The following is a 22,129-nucleotide window of genomic DNA, read 5'->3' on the forward strand; positions in this document are numbered from 1 at the left end:
GAGGGACAAAAGGCCCACATGACAAGAGCACCTTGTTCCTCGGTTCCTCCACCTCTCTCTCTCTGCGCACCTCGCCTCCTCCACCGGCGATGGTACTCCGGCGCGGCGGCATCTCTGGCCGCTCCGCCGCCATATATAGCCCACGAAGCGCCGCATAATACGCGTCCGCTGTCCCCCGCCGAGCTCCGTCGTCGCCTCGATGACGCGGCGGGCCCCGCCGAAGACGCTTCCTCTGCCCTCCGCCTGGTCTCCGTCGTCGCCTCCGACGCCGCGGGAGCCGGAGCCGGAGCGGGCGGCTCCGATCACGTCCAGAGACCAGGTACCCGCGACCTCGCTCCTCACTCGACCTATCGAACCTAGAAAATGTCTGTGCTGTAGTGCGTTCGGTACAGTTCACAACTCTGCGGATCATTCCATGACACACAAAAATTTCGCTGCTCGTCACTCTCGTTCGCCACTCCCCCGTCGAGTGAGAGTGATACGGAATGCACGGAGGGTGGATTGTAATGGATTCATTCATCTATTTGAGTTGCTGATGCTTCTACTTCCAAATTTTCCCGACAGTTCCCTGTTGATTAACTGACTGCCGTGTTCTGTATCTGAAGGTGGCCGTCCTCTTGGCTCTACAGAAGGACGTAGTGAGCTCCGACATGACATGTACCGGGAAAATGTAGCATCCGAGCTACACAGCTTGCTCACAAGGCTTGAGCATGGAAATGGAAGCTAGCTGCCACTATTCTTTTCTGTTCAGTAAGATTATTTCATTGCCTCTGAGTGCCTTTGGGTCAAGTGCAGTTCCATTGCTGTCTTTATATGTTTATTCAGATGAAGTGCACCCATGGTTGTAATCTATCACCAATCACCGTGACTCACATCCTGGGTTTGTGCATACACCAATTGCTTCTTAAAATGTACAAGTGGCCGGCTGGCATGATGCTTGGTTTTACTAACCTGAATACTTTAATTCTAATAAGATTCTCCCTGCTGGCCCTGGACACGGAGTCTGAATACGTGTGTTCGTTCTTAATTCACTCTTACACCACTCCCCTTTGTCCCAGCAGTTCCATTCACATGCTAGCCACCGGTATTCGTAATTTAAAGATTATGTTAGGATCTCTCCCTGAAGGAATCTGACCCGAGCTGTTCTTAATTTGCTTCTACATGCTTATAGCTACTTTGTTTGCCTAATTCGATGGGGATGCACATGCTAGCGCCTGACCTTGCATGTGCCAGCCATCGTTAGGTGTGGTAAGCCAAAGAAAACTTCTGCTTGCTGTCACCCGGCCTCTCTCTTTGTTCCTGCTTCACTGCTTGTCCTCCCAGTTCTTCTCCTCCACTCCAAGCACAGAAAAATCAACACCAGCGAGAGATGCTGTGAGGGCATCAATTAATGGCACCTGTGGTGAGCGCTGCGCTGGGTGCGTTGGGTCCCCTGCTGGTGAAGCTCGGCGGCCTTCTCACCGGCAAGTATGGCCGCCTCAAAGGGGTCCGCCGTGAGATCCGCTCACTTGAATCTGAGCTCATCAGCATGCAAGCCGCTCTGATAGAGTACACAGAGCTGGAAGATCCGAGAGGCCAAGTGAAAGCATGGATATCGCTGGTGAGGGAGTTGGCGTACGACACTGAAGACGTCTTCGACAAGTTCATCCATCACCTTGGTAAGGGTAGCGGCCATGGCAGTGGCCTCAAGGAGTTTTTATGCAAGATAACTCTCCCTCTGAAGAAGCTCGGAGCTCGACGCGCAATCGCTGACCAAATCGACGACCTCAAGGCTCGCATCAAACAAGTAAAAGAGCTCAAGGATAGTTATAAGCTGAGTGATATTCCTCGTGGCACCTCTAGCCATACAGTCATGGATCCCCGGTTGTGCGCTCTCTTTGCGGAGGAGGCACACCTTGTTGGCATTGATGGTCCAAGATATGATCTTGCCAAATGGATGATGGAAGAAGAAAACAGCTCGTCCAAGCATCGCAAGGTGCTGTCTATTATTGGTTTTGGTGGATTGGGAAAGACAACACTAGCGAATGAGGTTTATCGCAAGATTCAAGGGGATTTTGACTGCCGGGCTTTTGTATCGGTGTCGCAAAAGCCAGACAAAAAGAGAATTATCAAGGATGTGATCAATCAATGCCAATATGGATCTAAAGAAGATACCTATGATTGGGACAAAAGAAAATCCATTGAAAAGCTGAGGGAAGTGCTACAAGATAATAGGTAATTCCGGCTTATATTGTTTTCTTAAGTTCCTTATTATTTTAAAAAGAATCATCATGTAGTTAAAGAAGAAAGAAATGTGTAAAGTATGAATCATCTTAGACTTAAGTGAATCGGTTGTGCTTATATCTTAATATGATATAAAAACCATGAAGCCTATATATGTGCAAGACCTGACTGCCACAATTTTAAGAAAAATGGAGCATGCCATTCATGTCTCATGAGGCTCATGCAGCCTTATATAGTGATAATTTTATAACTATATCTACTCTTAGTTCCATGCTTACACATGTCACATCTGTACAATAAACTGCATCTGGAAACATGAGCAATAAGTAAGGGTGATACACTTAGTTAACTATTATAGGGCGTAAAGCATATGTAATGTTGGAGTTTCCTAATCTGTACGTCTACCTTTCCTAAATGAGTTCCTTACCATAATTCGTTGTCATTTTTAGGTATCTTATCATCATTGATGATATATGGTCTGCATCAGCATGGGACACTATGAAGTATGCTTTTCCAGAGAATAATTGTTCTAGCAGAATCATAGTTACTACACGCATTGTTGACGTAGCAAGGTCATGTAGTCTGGGCGGTGATAATCGCATTCACGAAATGGAAGCCCTAGGTGATCTTCATTCCAGAAGATTGTTTTTCAACAGAATATTTGGCTCTGACTGTTGAATGCCTTTGGGTAAAATGCAGACAAGGCTGTCTATGTGGTACTAACTGTCAATCAATTGCATGATAAAACTATGTCGAAACCATATGTTGGTGCCTTTCGTGTGCTTCATGTTTAGAAGAAGAAGCACATACATGGTCGTATTCTATTACTAGCGATTATGGTATCTCACTTCCACGGTTTTCAAAATTGGAGCAGGGGAGGAAATTAGCTTGCTGCTGAATCAAATAGGATGGATCCATGTTCTATGGTATGGTGACACAAGAGAGGTACCAAGCAGTGACAGAAATGAATGATCTGCACCAAACAGGTACTATGAATCAGTTTTAGCTAGATTATACTTTTGTCGGGCAAGATGCATAAATGGTTTTATTAAACTGAACAAGTCACTGTACTGACAAGCTAGGTCCCCTGTCCCTATCGGAACTTGTATCTGAAACAGTGCATATGTATTATTGTTCTTGATTCTCTTTCGACACACAGCACAAGTAGGACCCCAGAAGCTCATGCTCAAAAAAGCCACCGTTAGGTGACTGACAAAGCTTGCAGCACCCAATTTCTTGCTCCTTTCCTCCTCAAAGTGCTTGGTCCTCCATTACCCTTCCTCTCCACTCTCAGTACACACACAAACACCAACGAAAAATGCACTGCAGAGACGAGGAGTAGCCAGAGCACCCATTATTGCTCCTCCTTTCCTCTTCCCCCCTCCGCCAACCTCTGGATCTCACACTGTGGCCTGTGGTGAGCTAGAGTGCATCAATGGCACCTGTGGTGAGCGCTGCGCTGGGCGCCTTGGGTCCCCTGCTGACGAAGCTTGGGGGCCTTCTCGCCGGCGAGTATGGCCGCCTCAAAGGGGTCCGCCGCGAGATCCGCTCCCTGGAATCCGAGCTCATCAGCATGCATGCCGCGCTGAAGGAGTACACGGAGCTGGAAGACCCAGGTGGCCAAGTCAAGGCATGGATATCGCTGGTGAGGGAGTTGGCGTACGACACAGAGGATGTATTCGACAAGTTCATCCATCAACTTCATAAGGGCTGTGTCCGTCGTGGAGGTTTCAAGGAGTTTTTAGGAAAAATCGCTCTCCCTCTGAAGAAGCTTGGAGCTCAGCGCGCAATCGCTGACCATATTGATGAGCTCAAGGATCGTATCAAGCAAGTGAAAGAGCTCAAAGATAGTTACAAGCTGGATAATATCTCTTGCAGCGCCTCTCGTCATACAGCCGTGGATCCCCGGTTGTGTGCTCTCTTTGCAGAAGAAGCACACCTTGTCGGCATTGACGGTCCAAGAGATGATCTTGCCAAGTGGATGGTGGAAGAAGGAAAGATGCATTGCAGGGTTCTGTCTATCGTTGGGTTTGGTGGATTGGGAAAGACAACACTGGCCAATGAGGTCAGTCGCAAGATTCAAGGGCGTTTTGATTGTCGGGCTTTTGTATCAGTCTCGCAGAAGCCAGTTATAAAGAAAATTATCAAGGATGTTATATCCAAAGTGCCTTGCCCTGATGGATTCACAAAAGATATTGACATTTGGGACGAAATGACAGCCATTACAAAGCTAAGAGAACTGTTACAAGATAAGAGGTAATTTTAGGGAGCTTATATTGTTTTTTTCACAAAACTTGTCTCGTACAGACTTCTTATTCTTTCATGCAATATTTCTTCATATACTATCTTCAAAGTGTGGGACTGATACATATGTGCAACAAACCTTATCCGGAAACAAACATAAGCAATACACATGGTACACTCTACTAACTAGCTAAATGTATGCATATGCAACGTTGGGTGTTTCATGGCCTGCTTAATTATTTTTATCAACATTTAGTTTCATATATCTATACTAAAATAAGCATTGCCGAACACTGTTCCCACATCAAATATAGGTTTTCTTTGTAATTAAGTTACTAGAGTTTGAGTCTGACTTATAGTTAAAATTTCATTTAAGTGGAAATGATAGATATATACAAAAAGGCTGTATATTGAAATATAAGCAATAAGCGTGATACACTTTAACTACTCCAGTTGATACATCTGTCACATAAAACATGCATTGTTCTAGTTTCATGGGATATGTTTATGTTTGCTAGTTTGCTTGACAACATCCATACACTAATATATGTTAGGTATCTTGTCGTCATTGATGATATATGGTCTGCATCTGCATGGGATGCTATCAAGTATGCTTTTCCAGAGAATAATTGTTCCAGCAGAATCATATTTACGACACGCATTGTTGATGTGGCAAAGTCGTGTTGTTTGGGTCGTGATAATCGTCTGTATGAAATGGAAGCCCTAAGTGATTTCCATTCTAGAAGATTATTTTTCAACAGAATATTTGGCTCAGAGGACTGTTGCTCTAATATGCTTAAAAAAGTTTCAGATGAAATACTGAAAAAATGTGGAGGCCTACCTTTGGCAATTATTAGTATATCTAGTTTGTTGGCAAACATACCGGTTGCTAAGGAGGAATGGGAGAAGGTGAAAAGGTCAATTGGTTCTGCACTGGAAAATAGTCGGAGTCTCGAGGGAATGGGGAGCATACTATCCCTTAGCTACAATAATCTTCCAGCTTATCTCAAGACATGTTTGTTGTATTTAAGTGCATTTCCCGAGGATTATGAGATTGAAAGAGAGAGGCTAGTGCGCCGATGGATAGCAGAAGGCTTTATTTGTGAAGAGCGTGGGAAAAGCCAATATGAGGTCGCCGAGAGCTACTTTTACGAGCTCATCAACAAAAGCATGGTCCAACCAGTGGGCTTTGGCTATGATGGTAAAGTTCGTGCCTGTCGGGTCCATGACATGATGCTGGAAATTATCATTTCAAAATCGGCCGAAGATAATTTCATGACGGTGCTAGGCGGTGGCCAAACAAGTTTTGCAAATCGCCACCGTTTTATTCGGCGACTATCAATCCAGCACATTGACCAGGAGTTGGCATCTGCATTGGCAAATGAAGACTTAAGCCATGTTCGATCTCTGACAGTAACATCATCAGGTTGCATGAAACACTTGCCAAGTCTTGCTGAATTTGAAGCTCTGCGTGTGCTGGATTTTGAAGGTTGTGAGGATTTGGAGTATGATATGAACGGTATGGACAAATTGTTCCAACTAAAGTACCTCAGCCTTGGTCGCACACACAAATCAAAGCTACCACAAGGGATTGTGATGCTAGGTGATCTAGAGACCCTAGATCTTAGGGGTACAGGTGTGCAAGACTTGCCATCTGGAATTGTTCGGCTCATTAAACTACAACACCTGCTTGTTCAATCGGGAACAAAGATACCAAATGGAATTGGAGATATGAGGAACCTACGGGTGTTGTCTGGTTTTACTATTACCCAGAGTCGAGTAGATGCAGTGGAGGATCTTGGGAGCCTGACAAGTTTGCATGAACTTGATGTATATTTGGATGGTGGAGAACCAGACGAATACAAGAGGCACGAAGAGATGTTACTTTCCTCGTTGTTCAAGCTTGGCAGGTGTAAACTCTTGACCTTACGGATAAATAGGTATGGTGGTTCCCTTGAATTCCTAGGTTCTTGGTCCCCACCACCATCTTCCCTTCAATTATTTTATATGTCCAGCAACTACTATTTTCAGTACGTTCCGAGATGGATCACACCAGCACTCAGCAGCCTTTCTTACATCAACATCAATTTAATTGAACTTACGGACGAGGGTCTGCACCCTCTTGGGGAGCTCCCATCCTTACTTCGCCTGGAACTGTGGTTTAAAGCAAGGCCGAAAGATAGGGTTACGGTCCATGGATTCCCATGTCTGAAGGAGTTTAATATCTCTAGTAATCATGCGTCGGCATACGTTACATTCGTCAAAGGGGCTATGCCCAAGCTTGAAATTTTTGGGTTGCAGTTCGATGTGTCAGTGGCAAAAACTTATGGCTTCTATGTAGGCATTGAGTATCTCACCTGTCTCAAACATGTACGGGTACGGTTGTACAACAACGGTGCTACACCTTCTGAGAGCAAGGCTGCTGCTGCTGCTGCGATCAGGAATGAAGGAGCTGCCCATCCCAACCATCCCACTGTTACTATTTATGGGGAACCAGTTGAAAAGGACAATGAAGAGACTGGTGGTAATGACGAGGACAAGCGCAAGGAGGGGAATTAAAATGGTGCTCCAGCCGATAAGATGTTCCTGATTGCAACTGCTAGAGGTACTGATAATGCTTTATCTTCTGAAAACATGGCCCTGCCGTTTTCTCCTTCAAACTAACTAATACGTTTGTTTTGTCCAAACCTGCTGAATGCTTTTCAACTCCAGGATGATGTGACTGTGAGGCTGGCTTGCTTGGAACGTCCAGACGAGACGCTGAAAAACTGAAACTGAAACAGGGCCGTGTCGCCTCCAAAAAGAGTGGTCTGAGCTGTGTTGTTTCTTTATCCATTGGTTACTTTTGAAGTTTATTAAGACTTACAGCAAAGCTATTTTAAATAATCGTCCTGTGGTGATCTAGATGTATCTTTCTGCTGGACGCCTAAAATATCATGCTGCTTTACTGCTGCCATATGAAACTGAAGAAGGTAGTCTTCTCTGCTGCATGCACAGATTTGTGACCAGAGTACATATATGTATTTGTCTTCCTGATCAGATTTCTTGCTTGATCCTTGCGACCCTGCGTGGTAAAGTAAGTAACAGTGACAGTGCATGGTAGTCTGGATCAGTTATTTTCTTTTGGTAGTTATTATTATTAAGACTTTAAGTTCTCTGTTTCTCGAGTCTGGTTTACTTTTGTAAGCTCTGCTTGCATTCATCATTTCCGCTGATTGAACTTGCTGGTGGAAATATTGTTGCTTTCTGGAGTAGATGAAACATGGGGCATATATACAGTGTGATATCTTGGGCCACTAATTTCGATGTTCTGCCAATATAAATGTGTACTTATGCATGTGTTCTTAACATGGAACACATCGTTCTTTCTTTTTTGAGAATTGGAACACAGCTATTCCATTGACCGAAGATAGGAGGAGAGCTTCCGAGGTTTGGAGAAAACCGGCCCATTAAGTCGGCCTAGATGGTACTCTATTATCAAATGGGCCGGCGTCATCAGATCACAGAAGGCCCATAACACAGGCTTTTGGGACTTCTCGTTCTCGGAGATAGGTAGGTAATTGGGCCCAGCAGAGGAGTCGAGCCCACGCGTGTGGTGCCAATGGCGGCCGCGTCACCTCCTTCCTCCTCCGGACATGGCCGCGGAGTTAAACCGCCCACCACCTCCTCTCCGTCCCCCATCCCCATTCCCCGGCGATGATCCTCCGGCTCCACGGCTCCATCGCGCGCCGATCCGCGGCTCTCCTCGCTGCCGCCGCCTCCCGCTATGATCCTCTCACGCGTCCTCTACCCTCCGCCGGGCTCCCCCGCCGCCTCCACGACGCCGGCGGCTCCGATCACGGCCGGAAACCAGGTAACCTCGCGATTCCTCCCTCTCCTGCTCGAACCCGTAAAAGTGTCTGCGCTCTCGATCATGGCAATTCCTCTTGACTGTTGTTTACCGTTGCGTTCTGTCTGAACTTCTGAAGGTGGCCCTCTTGCGCTCTACAGGGGCCTGGTGAGCCAAGGGAAGCTCCAGCAGGACACGTACCAGGAAAACGTGGCGTCCGAGCTGGACAGCTTGCTCAGGAGGCTCGAGCAGTACGAGATGGAAATGGAGGATTACCATGTAAGCTGCCAATTTCCCTTTCGTGTTTGCTGAGCACTAGGTGCATATTGCCTTTGTTCAGTAAGGTTAATTGTTTCGTTGCCTCTGGCTGAGTGGCTCTGTGTAAAGTGCAGACTAAGCTGTCTACGTGGGACAGTACCAGGGAGAAGGAACGGCGGAGGCTTCTGCTGGAAGAAGCCGAGGATAAGCAGCATGATGGTGTGTGGATAGATGAGAAGAGGGGGTTTATTGATAAATTGATTTCACGGTAATGTTTTGTTTATTGACTGGTGCTCTCATTCACTGTATAACCATTAACTCTTGATATTGAGACTTTTGTGTCTTTGCTGCAGCAGGGTTATTCATATGGCTCTGAATCCTCTTCCAAATGATTTTAATCTTTCCTACTGAGATCTTGTAGTAAGGAATTAGTTTAAGTAGATGAATTTCTCTGTATCAGTTTATCCCTTATTTACCAAGCTTTTTATTGAATACCAACTCCTTTTGGAACAGTACAACTTAATAGAAGATAAACAAGGACGTTATGGATTTTTTTTTCTTTTTTAGAGATTAGAAATCTCTTGCTCATATTCCAAGAAGAGTGTAATTAAGCAGATCAGCAACCTACTAGTTTGCTTAACTGGTGTGTTCCACTGTGTTGAATCTTGTTGTTCGACTTATCTTTTGCTGATTAAACCAGGAAACGAAGAGGAAATTTAGAACCTGGAGTTGGAAGATGGGTTTCATATTTGAACCGAGAGAAGAAACTAGATACGTTGGTTGGACAGAAACCAGTTGCACCTGTTGCTCCGAAAGGATTATACCTTTACGGGAATGTTGGAAGTGGTAAGCTAATCAAGAACTTCACCTGGCCGGCATGCTTAGAGTTAGTGGTCTGTAGTTAGGTTTTGTCCCGTAATCTACATATGTCTTGACAGGATCTACAGATTGTAGCAATTAACTACTCCGCTTGGCTCATTGTGCTGTTTGCCTGTTCCTTCCAAAATAGTCATGAGATATTTGTGATAATAATATTACTTTTTTGAATGGTGATATTGTCTAGCTATCTGCAATTGTTATGCTAACTTGAAGGAGTAACTTGTAACACAGGGAAGACAATGTTGATGGACATGTTCTATGGGGCCACAGAAGGCGTCATCAAACACAGGAGGAGGTTTCACTTTCATGAGGTAAATTATGCAGAACTCATGTACGTGTGGCTTTACAAGCTGACAAAACAGAGTGTACGTGTGGCTTGGCAAGAGTTCTGTGAATCAACTTGTTGACTATCATATTTCAGTTGTGATCCTGTTGTCTAGCATTTGCATAAAGTCGAATTACTCTTTTTATGCAGGCTATGCTTGAAATACATGAGCATATGCATGATGTGTGGAAGACACGTGATGATAACAGGTCTACTCACTCGAGTGCTTTCAGTTGGATATCAGGCCTCCCTTTCGATGCAAAAATTAAGGAGTGGCTGCTCGGGGAAGAAAAGTACAAACAAGAAACACAGCAGAAGCATATCCTTTTAGCTGTCGCTGACAAGTTCCTTGTTGATAGACAAGCAGATAAATGTGGTGCAAGCATTCTATGCTTTGACGAGATACAGGTGCCTGAATTTCACACTTTTGACAGTGTCCTTTTCTGTAAGCTTTAGACAGCTACATGACTTGGCATAATTCTAATTTGAACTTCTCAGTAAGCTTTCATGCATGAGACTAATCCAGCTTATAGACTTTTACATCCAATCTCAATCTTGTGCTTTAATGTAAGGCGACACTTAAAAAAAGTACTTTTACGATCACCTCTTCCTACTTCACTCTGTCTACCATATTAGATTGCATCTACTAGAAAATATTTAGTTTCCGCTGTAATATCAATAAGTTCTGTAGCCTATAGATTTTAAATGTACTAAGAAACTGAATATGTGCAGACTATTGATGTATTTGCTGTTGTCGCCCTGTCTGGTATTCTGAGCAGACTGTTAAGCACAGGAACTGTACTTGTTGCTACCAGTAATAAAGCACCGGAAGATCTGAATCAGGTAGGTTAATTTCGTGTTTCTTATTTTTTGCATCATATAATAAACACTTATCTTTTCACCAAAAGAAGAAATTGGGAGTGAAAGGCATAACCACATTCTAACCTGCTGAAAATGTTCATTTGAACTACACTATGTAGAACTTTGTTCCTACAAACAGGAACACTTCTCACAATTTTCAAACACGATGTGGAAGAAGGTAAAGTGGTAAAGGTCACTAGGTTGCTATCAAGTTATAGAGTAACAATGTGCAAATGAAGAGGAACTGCACTAGAATTTATCTTTATTTTGCTTAAGCCTAGATAAAGAATCAGCTAAAGGCAGCCTGGGTAATTGAAATAGCACACCAAGGATAATGGCTATGAACTACTTATTTGCACCTAGGTTTCTTCTGGAACATTGATATGGCATAAGAAACAACATGGATTGATACCTGAATGGATAATAACTACCTTTATGTTACAATAGCGATGCACTTCTTTTTGACCTTTTCACCCTTTTCTGTTGGTTTTGTAGGATGGGATGCAACGAGAAATCTTCCTTGAGTTATTATCTAAGTTGGATGAGACCTGCAATAAGATTCTTGTTGGAACAGAGACGGATTATCGCCGCCTTATTCCAACAGACAGCTCAACTCAGGTTGACTTATAATCTTCCTAGTTCCTAGTGACATATGTATGCAATTAACGACTCTTGATCATAGGATCTGCACAAAAAACATCCGTTTTACATGTCCTGGAGATAAACATGCTGCTGTATGATAGCAGGTTGAAAATAGCTAGTTCATATGATATTGTGATCTACAGTGTGCATATGCTTAAATTGTCCAGGAATCAAGGACTGTGTTGACGAATTCAGGCGATTATATCGTATGATCTTAACATCTTAGTTTAGTTTACAAAATCTTCTAGCTGACATTCTCTCGAAATCTTCTGCCATGTGCTTCAGTAGTCAATGTACTTACTGTCATTATCGAAGTGTGGTAGGGCCGTAGGGGTTTGCCGTCTAGCTATTCAGGGCAGCGTGTAAGAAAGATAACATCAACACCCTTTCCTACCCTCAGGTTAATAAATTAATGGGGCCTGTAAAAAGTACTCCCTCCATTTCACAATACAACGTGTATAGATTTTTTTTCATTTGTTCCACAATACACCTCATTTTTCTCTTAGTACCCGCACCCGGCCAATAACTACTCACATCTATTTATTATTAACCCAACATGAGTGGTCAGGCACTAGAAACGAGAGCTGTCTTGGTCCAAGTGCATAAATCTATATGAGGTGTATTTTGGAATGGAGGGAGTATATTCATCATTGATGACGCTCGCTGAGTTTGTAGTTATCATGTCTGTTGTAAGGACAGTGATTCGTGCATGTATTTCTATGGGCAAATCAAGTTACCTTTAAGCTACACTCTGATCCCTATAACTCCAATATGAAACCTGAATATACTGCAGCTTTACTGAATATACCGTAGCTTTACTCTCGCTTTGCTTGGAAATTTGATATTTATTCCGCTTTTCATATTTGCTATTCTTGGATCTGCATGACCAGTATTTTCTTTTCATGTAACAACTAGTTGTTTGCAAACTTGTCTGCAGATTCACTATTTTTGGCCTATTACTTCTGACAGTAGGAGTATGTATGAGGCCATGTGGCATGACGTAACTAACCAAGCAGGCAGAAACATTACTGCAGTTACAATTCCTGTAATGTTTGGAAGGTGTGTCCATAATATAATCCATCTCTATACATTGACAAGAAGTACTATATTAACTTAATGTTACGTGAACAGGTCTCTCGAGATTCCTCAGAGTTGTAACGGTGTGGCAAGGTTTGACTTTGAGTATCTATGTGGCCGCCCAGTAATATCTCATTCTCTCAATTTATATTTACGTAGAATCCAAATAGAAGGAAAAGGAAACTATGTTATTCATGATCGCGGGCTCATCTCACTGTTGGCTTGACAAAAACGAATTGTATATATCTACCTTCAAACTGTATGAATTTGGAACATAATTCTAATGGCCACATATAGAGGTTTTTCTTAATAGATCCAGTAAGATGTGCTCTGATAATGCTAAATATTAACTTATATTTCTCATTCCAATACTTAGGTCGGAGCTGCAGATTATATAGCAATAGCCAGAAATTACCATACAATTTTCATATCAGATATTCCAGCTATGAGCATGAAAATCCGTGACAAGGTACTCATTGGTCTGTTGCTTTTCGTTATCCTCTAACTTTATTAAGGTGTACTCAATAATCCTTTGGTGCCAAATTGAGTGTTATATTATTATTTTCCTAATATTGTGCCTCCATTAGGCAAGAAGGTTCATCACCCTAATTGATGAGATGTACAATCATCACTGCCGGCTTATATGTTTAGCTGTCTCATCCATTGATGATCTTTTTCAAGGAACCGAGGAAGGACCTCTTTTTGATTTAGAGAGGTAACAGTTCCATTTCTGCAGCGATCAAAAGAACAACAATCCTGTGTTCTGAATCAAAATTTAGGCTGGGGACTCTCCCTTCCTATTTGCACCCAAAAAATAAAGCCTGATTAAAGTGGCATGCTGAACTTTGTTTGTATATGATATTCCTATTTGTCTGTAATGTTTGAATACAGAGCATTCTAATTGTAATGAAATCAAGAACAATCATTCATATATACACACGGAATGCCATATTATGCAGTTTCCAGTTTGAAACTGAAGCCGAAGGGACAAAGCTAAGGAGGGATGTTTCTGCGGAAGGCAATGTTGGTGTAGGGCCGTCTACTACAGGGCTAGTGTCAATGCTGTCTGGTCAAGAAGAAATGTTCGCGTTCCGAAGAGCTGTAAGTAACTGGCATAGTACCTTTTCTATTACTATTTGTTGATACTTGCTTGAGATTAATTAAGACCTGTTGGCACCATGCACCCAGAATTTGTCCTGAAAGCACATTATTATTCATTTGCTAAACTATGGGTTATAGTTTTTATATTGTTTCTTTTTCAAGAGACCAGTTCTTTAATCTTCCTCCACATACTTTCATGTGTAGACCTGTAACTATTTTGAATTACTGACATTACTTTCCTGGCATGTGTCTGTTTTCAACTTCACAGATTTCTCGGCTCATCGAAATGCAGACCCCGCTGTACCTTGACCGTGTCCCGCATTTCCATACCTCTGTCCTTCATCAACAACAGGGCGCCCCTGTTTTTGCAAAAGATAAGACTATCTCTCAGTCTGCTCCCGTGTAGACTGTAGTACCATTCTATTCATTTTTCTTCCTCCTAGGAATAACTAATTTGGAAAGAATGAGCAATAAGGTCAAACAAACTATGTGTACTTGTATGTAACAACAAGCAGTCAAGCAATGTGAGCATGAGTGCATGACACATGCCATTGCATCTATATAGATTTTCACTGCTTGCAGCCCAATTATGCTTTCATAGTAGACATGATCACTGATGTTGTTTCATCATGTGCTTTATTTGGAACTAACATCTGACCTACTGAAGGCTCGTTATACAGACCTACTACCTCCGCATCATTATCCTTGCTGCTACCTCATCATCATATATATCTTTTTTGTATGGATTCGCCTGTATACTTCTTTTCGAGGGATTCGTCATATATACAATTATTAGGGGAAGTATACCACTTTATTAAACAATATCAATCTGGTTTACAATGAAAATGTCTGGGGGATAGGAGAGCTGGACGGCCACTATCAATAGTTAACATTCTTAATGAGAATCCATTCAATAAGCATGACCAAATAGCATAATTCAACCGTGCCAATTATAGAAGACCTGTGTATTGTTCTAACTGCAGAAGAACAGATACATCCATACATAATTATAGTTGAGATAGAAGCAGCCAAGGGAAATTGATCACTGTGCTGCACTAGGTAAGCAAAGTCGTTGCTGTCTGTTTGGTGTACTCGGCTTTGATCTTCTTCAGCGCCACGACCACATCGTGCATCGTCATCCTCTGCTCTGGAAAGTCCTCGGAACAGAGCAACCCCAGCTTGAATACTGAAGCAAGAAAGCCACTGTTCAAGCTGTGGCTAGAAAGAGAAGAACCTTGCAGTAGCTGGTCATCGATGACTTGGACAAGCTCTGCAGGGAATGCCTGATGAACCCACTGCCTAAGGGTTAGTTCTGGGCCAAACATTGGGTCCGTGGGTCTCCTTCCAGTGAAGACTTCAAGGAGCATGATCCCGGAGCTGAACACGTCGCTCTTTCGTGATGCCTTTCCAAGAGAACCATATTCTGCTCAAGAAGAACATGAACATTAGTATGCATAGTTGCTTAACCTGATTTATTGAGTGACACATAATTTATTGATGGTTTAACTAGCACTTGGTTGAGCAAGAGATAACAAAAGCTAGCTAATCGAGTACCTGGTGCCATGTACCCAACTGTTCAAGGCATGCTCGCACTTATCATGGAGTTGTCATCTAGAAGCAACCTTGCAATGCCGAAGTCTGCCACATGTGCCATCATGTCCTCGTCAAACAACACGTTGCTAGGCTTCAAGTCACAGTGCAAGATCAGCTCGCAGTGCTCATGGTGCAGATAATCCATGGCCATCGACACGTCAAGCATGATGCCCAGTCTCTCAGTGAATCCCAAGCACATTGTACTCTCGGGCCGGTGAAGGAGCGCCTCTAAGCTGCCATTTGGCATGTACTGAAGCACTAGTGCTCTAAAGTCAATGTTGGAACAAGTATTGAGTATCCTTATCAGGTTGCGGTGTCGCACCATGCAAAGCACTCGACACTCGACATCGAAACTCCGGATGGCCTGCTCCAGTTGCATGTCAAGAACTTTTATCGCGACGGGCAAACCATTGCTTAGTTGTCCCTTGAAGACTTTTCCAAAGTTCCCGGATCCCAATATGTTGTCTTCACTGAAACTATTGGTGGCACGAACAAGCTCATGATAAGAGACTATCCGATGGCCTATGGCATCGGTTGGATCAATAGAAGCTTCTTCCTCTCGCTTCTCAAGTTTTTTTCCAAACCATAGGTATAAGCAAATGGCAATAGCGACAAACGCTAATATGAGTGTTGGGAGTTGAAATTGTAGTAAGTGTCTGTTAGTTAAGTGAGGTCTTTCAAGGCATGATGAAAATCGTAGCCGTGGAGCACCGCATAGCCCAGCATTCCCAACCAAACACTGCAACGGGAGGTTTGAGAAAACACCTCCCTTGGGTATTTGGCCTTCTAGCCTATTGAATGAGAGGTTCAAGGTAGTCAAGTAGGTAAAGTTGGCAAGGAAAATGGGAATAGTACCAGAGAGATTGTTAAATGAGAGGTCTAATGTATCTAAGCCTTTTAGTTTTTTGAGGTTGCCTAGAATTGATCCTTCGAAGGAGTTACACGATAGGTTTAGGTAGGTTAGCATATTAAGTTGTCCAAATGATTCTGGAATTTTTCCTATCAAGAAGTTGGAAGAAAGGTCCATTTGACATGTTTGACTTAGACCAGAAACATCGATCGGTAGTGGACCAGAAAAGGAATTGTGTGAAATATCCAGTTGAATAAGTTTATTTAGGTGGAAAATGCTCGCTGGTATCTTTGAACTTAGCTGGTTATTGGACAAGTAGAACTCTTCTAACCGACTAAGGTTACCAAAGCTGCTAGGTATCGATCACACGAATTTGTTTGCTTGGAGAAACAATCGTCGTAGATTCCCCAGCATTCCTATTTGTGTTGGAATAGGGCCTAACATGTCATTGTGGGAAAGATCAAGGTATTTAAGATTTTGCAACATAATGATGGATTCTGGTATTGGCTCGGTGAATAAGTTGTTAGCAAGATCAATCACCTCAAGTTTGGTGTTGTTTGAAAATGCGACCGGAACTCCACCTATTAACTTGTTGTTACTGGCAACGAATATGAGTAATTGTGAAGTGAGATTTCCCACATGGCGAGGGAGGACACCCGTGAAAGAATTATTTTCTATTATAACGACTTGGAGTTGTCTGCACTTGGAAAGATTTGAGAAGAAGTCTAGATTCCCCTCTAAATTATTAGATTGCAATAAAAGCCTGTTCAAAGCTACATTTTTACCAAGTGTTGTTGGTACTTGACCGGACAATTGATTGTTTTCCAACTGTAGGGAAGACAATTTGGATAAGTTGCCAAGGGAGGCTGGAATTAGACCTGTCAATTGGTTAACACTAAGTTGCAGATAAGAGAGTTCCTGCATAAGACCTATTTCTGGTGGAATCTTCCCTTTCAGGTTGCCACCAGAGAGGTTTAGATCAGTAAGACTGGTGAGATGGCTAAGAGCAGCTGGGATGGAACCAATAAGATTATTAAGTCCCAAATAAAGCCTTCTAAGATGTGGCAATTTGGCTAACCATGTTGGAACAACATCCAAAAAAGAATTTCCACCCAAAGCAATTTCTTGTAGGTATTGGCATGACGAAAGCCCCGATGGAAACCGGCCAGTAAATTTGTTACCAAATAGCCTGATATATTGCAACATTGGGAGGTTGAAACTTAGATTGGTTGGAATGGCTCCAGTTAGGTTACCATTGCCAGCGAGTGCCATGACTTGCAGCTTAGACATGTTGAACATGGCTTGTGGCACTAGGCCAGAGAGTTGATTAACCTCTAGGCTCAAGACCACAAGCACGGATAGCGATGCAATACCTTGCGGTATAGGACCTGACAGGCTGTTATTTCCAAAATCGATGAACGTCAACGAAGGCGTGTTGTTGAACAAATATGACGGAATTTGGCCACTCAATTCATTTCCGACCAGAAAAATTCTCCTAAGGTCTTGCATACGCGTCAGCATTTCAGGGGGGATCTGGCCGGAGAGTTGGTTCAAAGCTAGACTAAGTATCTTGAGCCTTGTGAGGTTCCCTATAGCAGTAGGGATGGTATCTGAGAGGCTATTTCCTCCAAGACTGAGATACTTAAGACGATGTAGCCTACCAAGTTCGGCTGGAATGGAGCCTGTGAGATTGGTGTAGGTAAGATTGAGGAAGGAAAGGAAAGAGAGATTACCAATGTGAGGTGCCAAAGATCCGACGAGAGACACCTACCCAATGACAGAAAGACGTGCCGGTGGTCCAGTTACCGGCGAGGACGCCGAGAGGATCGGCGAGCTGGGCTTTGAAAGCCAGCAGCGCGGCGAGGTCGGTGTCGCTGCCGTTAACGTTGCCGTCCGTCGGCCTGGGAGACACGGCTAACACAAGTGCTAGTGTGAAGAAGAAGATGGTGAGAACAGGGGCCATTGAGATGTGCGAGGCTGGGTGTGCTATGCCTGTGTGTGCTTGCAGGAGTGAACAGCTAGCGTGTAATTTTGTAGGAGCCGGCTCTATCTGCAGAAGCTCATCCTTTTGTGTGCTACAAGTGCATCAATCGATCATGCCTTGGCTGTTTGCTTGGAATAAATTTTCCTTGTTACTACCTTCATCCGATCGCAGCCATCACCTTGCCGGCGGCAGCACGGCGCAGAGCTATCGAGCCTTGGCCCGGACGAGACTGTGTTCCAGTCTCTAGAGGACAGTGAAACATGCACCCCACTCCAGCAAAATACTGGAGTACCCCGTAGTAGCGGACAAAGACCCAGTGTGGTCGTTTGGCTCTATATATATATATGCTGAATGAGTACTGCTTGGTCAAATGATGATCAGTGACTTCGGTCAAAAAACAAAAATGATATCAGTGCACAGTCTTTGATCAAGGGCCCATGGACATGCCACACGGTCATCGTACGCCTCCATCTTTTTTTTTCCCGGAATTGAAAGACGGGAACTTTGTTGCTCGGGGACAAAATTACAAGCTGCAGCTAGAAAGTCTGTTATGTGTCTGAATTTACAAAACTTAGCTAGCTCTGTTTTGGTTACGATCGACTCTCATAAACAACGGTTCCCTGAGTCCAGAAAGGAGTACCTTGGCATCCTAAATGATATATAAGCAGCCAAGGGAGATTGATCACTGTGCTGCTCTACGAGTTGCCGTTGCCGTCCGTTTGGTGTACTCGGCTTTGATCTTCTTCAACACCACGCCACATCGTGCATCGTCATCCTCTGGTCAGGAGAGTCGCTGGAACAAAGCAAACCCAGCTCGAATACGGGCGCAAGAAAGTCGTTGTCCAAGCTGTGGCTAGAAAGAGAAGGACCTTGCAGTAGCTGGTCATCCATGACTTGGACAAGCTCTGCAGGGAATGCCTGATGAACCCACTGCCTAAGGGTTAGTTGTGCGCCGAACATTGCGTCGGTGGGTCTTCTTCCTGTGAAGACTTCAAGGAGCATGATCCCGTAGCTGAACACGTCGCTCTTGCGTGATGCCTTTCCAAGAGACCCGTGCTCTGCTCAAGAAAAACATAAACAGATTAAAGCGTAATTGCTTAGCCATGTTGTTTTGAGTGGAGCCATAATTTATCAATGGCTTAACAAGTACTAGGATGAGAGAAAGATAACATGATCTAGCTAGTTAAGTACCTGGTGCCATGTACCCAACTGTTCCAAGCATGCTCGCACTTATCATGGAGTTGTCATCTAGAAGCAACCTTGCAATGCCGAAATCCGCCACATGCGCCGTCATCTCCTCATCAAACAACACGTTGCTAGGCTTCAAGTCACAGTGCAAGATGAGCTCGTAGTGTTCATGGTGCAGATAATCCATTGCCATCGAGACATCAAGCATGATTCCCAGCCTCTCAGGGAATCCCAAGTGCATTGTACTCTCGGCTCTGTGAAGGAGCATCTCTAAGCTGCCATTTGGCATGTATGGTAGCACTAGTGCTCTAAAGTCGAGGTTGGAACAAGTATTGAGTATCCTTATCAGGTTGCGATGTCGCGCCATCCGAAGCACTCGACACTCGGAATCGAAACTCCGAACGGCCTGCTCCAGTTGCATGTCAAGAACTTTTATCGCAACAGGCAAGCCATTGCTTAGTTGGCCCTTGAAGACTTTTCCAAAGCTTCCGGATCTCAATATGTTATCTTCACTGAAATTATTGGTGGCACGCACAAGGTCATGATAGGAGACTATCTGATGGCCTATGGCATCGGTTGGATCAAGAGAAGCTTCGTCCTCACCCTTCTTATGTTTTTTCCCAAACCATAGGTATACGCAAATGGCAATGGCGACAAACGCTAATATGATTGTTGGGAGTACAAACTGTAGCAAGTGTCTATTAGTTGAGTCAGGTCTTTCAAGGCATGATGAAAATCGTAGCCGTGGAGCGCCACATAGTCTAGCATTCCCAATCAAACACTGCAACGTGAGGTTTGAGAAAACACCTCCCTCAGGTATTTGGCCTTCTAGCCTATTGAATGAGAGGTTCAAGGTAGTCAAGTAGGTAAAGTTAGCAAGGAAAATGGGCATAGTACCAGAGAGATTGTTAAACGAGAGGTCTAATGTATCTAAGCCTTTTAGTTTTTCGAGGTTCCCTGGAATTGAGCCTTCGAAGGAGTTACAGGATAGATTTAGGTAGGTTAGCATATTAAGTTGTCCAAATGATTCCGGAATGTTCCCTACCAAGAAGTTGGAAGAAAGTTCCATTTTATATATTTGACTTAGACCAGAAACATCGATCGGTAGTGCACCAGAAAAGGAATTGTGTGAGATATCTAGATAAAGAAGTTTATTTAGGTGGAAAAAGCTCACTGGTATCCTTGAACTTAGCTTGTTATTGGACAAGTTGTTCTCTTCTAACCGGCTAAGATTCTCAAAGCTGCTAGGCATAGGGCCCGAAAATTTGTTTGATTGGAGAAACAATAGTTCTAGATTCCCTAACAAACCCATTTCTTTTGGAATAGGGCCTAACATGTCATTTCGGGAGAGGGCGAGCCATTTAAGATTCTCCAACATTGTGATTGATTTCGGGATTGGCTCGGTGAATAGGTTGTTAGAAAGATATATAACTTCAAGGCTGCTTATGTTTGAAATTTCTTCTGGAAGTCCACCTGTTAACTTGTTGTAACCTGCAACGAAAGTGATTAATTGTGTTGTAAGGTTTCCCAAATGGCCAGCGAGGGCACCTGTGAAAAAATTGTGTTCTATATCAAGGACTTGGAGTTGTCTACAATTGGAAAGAGCTGCAAAGAAGTCTAGATTCCCCTCTAAATTGTTGTATGACAAATAAAGATTGTTCAAAGCTGCATTTTCGCCTAGTGTTCTTGGCACTTGACCGGACAATTGATTATGTCCCAAATCTAGGTAATTCAATTTGGATAAGTTGCCAAGGGAGGCTGGAATGCTACCTATCAAATGATTATTACCTCCAATATCTAGATGCAAGAGTTCCTGCAAAAGTCCTAATTCTGGTGGAATCTCCCCTGAGAGGTTGCCATTGTAGAGATCTAGATCAGCAAGACTGGTGAGATTGCTAAGAGCAGATGGGATCGAGCCAATAAGGTTATTATCACCCAAGTTAAGCCATTCAAGGTGTGGTAATCTGGACAACCATGTTGGCAGAACATCCACAAAAGAATTTTTACCCAAATCAATTACTTGTAAGTATTGACATGATGCAAGCCCTGATGGAAACCGGCCGGAAAATTTGTTATCAGCTAGCGAAATAATTTGCAACATTGGGAGGCTGAAAGTTTGATTGTTTGGAAACATTCCTGTTAGGTTACCAGTGCCTGTGAGTGCCATGACTTGCAGCCTAGACATGTTGAACATGGCTTGTGGCATCAGTCCCGAAAGTTGATTATTCTGTAGTATCAAGTGCTCAGGAATGGATAGGGATCCAACGTTGTGTGGTATAGGACCTGACAGGCTGTTATTTCCGAAATTGATGAAAATCAAGGAAGGGGTGTTGTTGAACAAATACTGTGGTATTTGGCCACTCAATTCATTCGTCGTTAGACTAATTTTCCTAAGGTTGTGCATACGCAGCAGCATCTCTGGAGGGATCTGGTCTGAGAGTTGGTTCAGTGCTAGATTAAGGACCTCAAGCCGTGTGAGGTTCCCTAGAGCACTAGGTATGGCATCTGAGAGGCTATTTCCTTGAAGGCTGAGAAACCTAAGACGATGTAGCCTACCAAGTTCGGCTGGAATGGAGCCCGTGAGATTGGTGTTGGTGAGGTTGAAGAAGGAGAGGAAAGAGAGGTTACCGACATGAGGTGCCACGGATCCAACGAGAGGCATGTTGGACAAGGATATGGCGGTCACTCGTCGCCTTCGTCGGCTGCACGAGACGCCGACCCAACGACAGAAAGACGTGCCGGTAGTCCAGTTGCTGGCAAGGACGCCGAGAGGGTCGGCGAGCTGGGCTTTGAAAGCCAGCAGCGCAGTGAGGTCGGTGTCGCTGCCATTAGCGTTGGTCGGACTTGGAGAAGAAGAAGAAGAAGAAGAAGAAGAAGAAGCAGCAGCTGAGACGGCAAAGAACAGTACAAGTAAGAAGATGTAAAAAGGAGCATAGGATGATGATGGAATGGCCATTGAGCTGGGAGCGGCTGGCTGTTTTACTTGTGTGTGCACTTAATTGGCAGCGAGAGTAGAGGTGCAATTTATAGTGCCACCCAGCGATACGGTTTTCTCAAATCAGTCAAACACTCCAA

The 22,129-nt window shown here is 43.7% G+C and overlaps 5 protein-coding genes across 8 annotated transcripts; 3 read left to right on the top strand and 2 right to left on the bottom strand.

Annotated features, from left to right (window-relative positions):
* Positions 1-31: 31 nt before the first annotated feature.
* LOC112268527 (disease resistance protein RPP13-like) lies at positions 32-3,396 on the top strand. Of its 2 annotated transcripts, none has more exons than XM_024458071.1 (3): positions 32-319; positions 606-2,214; positions 3,098-3,396. In XM_024458071.1, the coding sequence occupies exons 2-3, from the start codon at positions 1,391-1,393 to the stop codon at positions 3,108-3,110; spliced, it is 837 nt and encodes a 278-aa protein (XP_024313839.1). In that variant the 5' UTR covers positions 32-319; positions 606-1,390; the 3' UTR covers positions 3,111-3,396. The 2 variants fall into 2 exon arrangements, with proteins under 2 accessions (XP_024313839.1, XP_024313838.1); XM_024458070.1 differs by lacking the exon at positions 3,098-3,396 and adding an exon at positions 2,673-2,981.
* LOC100825552 (putative disease resistance RPP13-like protein 3) lies at positions 2,989-7,739 on the top strand. Its single transcript, XM_024458064.1, has 3 exons — positions 2,989-4,479; positions 5,022-7,072; positions 7,180-7,739. The coding sequence occupies exons 1-2, from the start codon at positions 3,659-3,661 to the stop codon at positions 7,024-7,026; spliced, it is 2,826 nt and encodes a 941-aa protein (XP_024313832.1). The 5' UTR covers positions 2,989-3,658; the 3' UTR covers positions 7,027-7,072; positions 7,180-7,739.
* Positions 7,740-7,898: 159 nt separating this feature from the next.
* On the top strand, positions 7,899-14,181 carry LOC100825068 (AFG1-like ATPase). Of its 3 annotated transcripts, none has more exons than XM_003561395.4 (14): positions 7,899-8,320; positions 8,436-8,575; positions 8,689-8,822; positions 9,255-9,400; positions 9,665-9,744; positions 9,909-10,166; positions 10,491-10,601; positions 11,115-11,237; positions 12,199-12,320; positions 12,393-12,462; positions 12,715-12,807; positions 12,926-13,053; positions 13,298-13,439; positions 13,708-14,181. In XM_003561395.4, exons 1-14 carry the CDS (start codon positions 8,164-8,166, stop codon positions 13,843-13,845), a joined length of 1,842 nt encoding a protein of 613 aa, XP_003561443.1. In that variant the 5' UTR covers positions 7,899-8,163; the 3' UTR covers positions 13,846-14,181. The 3 variants fall into 3 exon arrangements, with proteins under 3 accessions (XP_003561443.1, XP_024313836.1, XP_024313837.1); XM_024458068.1 differs by having other exon boundaries at positions 8,083-8,320; positions 8,458-8,575; positions 8,684-8,822; XM_024458069.1 differs by having other exon boundaries at positions 8,187-8,320; positions 8,458-8,575.
* Positions 14,182-14,231: 50 nt separating this feature from the next.
* Positions 14,232-18,028, bottom strand: LOC106865831 (probable LRR receptor-like serine/threonine-protein kinase At3g47570). The gene is given in 3 exon segments (XM_014896704.2): positions 14,232-14,862; positions 14,994-17,644; positions 17,646-18,028. Coding segments are annotated over 3 exon segments (3,219 nt in total). The 5' UTR covers positions 17,846-18,028; the 3' UTR covers positions 14,232-14,494.
* Positions 18,029-18,185: 157 nt separating this feature from the next.
* Positions 18,186-22,063, bottom strand: LOC100826181 (probable LRR receptor-like serine/threonine-protein kinase At3g47570). Its single transcript, XM_024458063.1, has 2 exons — positions 19,058-22,063; positions 18,186-18,924 (listed from the first exon to the last, which is right to left on the bottom strand). The coding sequence occupies exons 1-2, from the start codon at positions 22,008-22,010 to the stop codon at positions 18,611-18,613; spliced, it is 3,267 nt and encodes a 1,088-aa protein (XP_024313831.1). The 5' UTR covers positions 22,011-22,063; the 3' UTR covers positions 18,186-18,610.
* Positions 22,064-22,129: the final 66 nt, after the last annotated feature.

Source organism: Brachypodium distachyon, chromosome 1 (genome assembly GCF_000005505.3).
Source record: "Brachypodium distachyon strain Bd21 chromosome 1, Brachypodium_distachyon_v3.0, whole genome shotgun sequence".
NCBI classification, from domain to species: Eukaryota; Viridiplantae; Streptophyta; class Magnoliopsida; order Poales; family Poaceae; genus Brachypodium; species Brachypodium distachyon.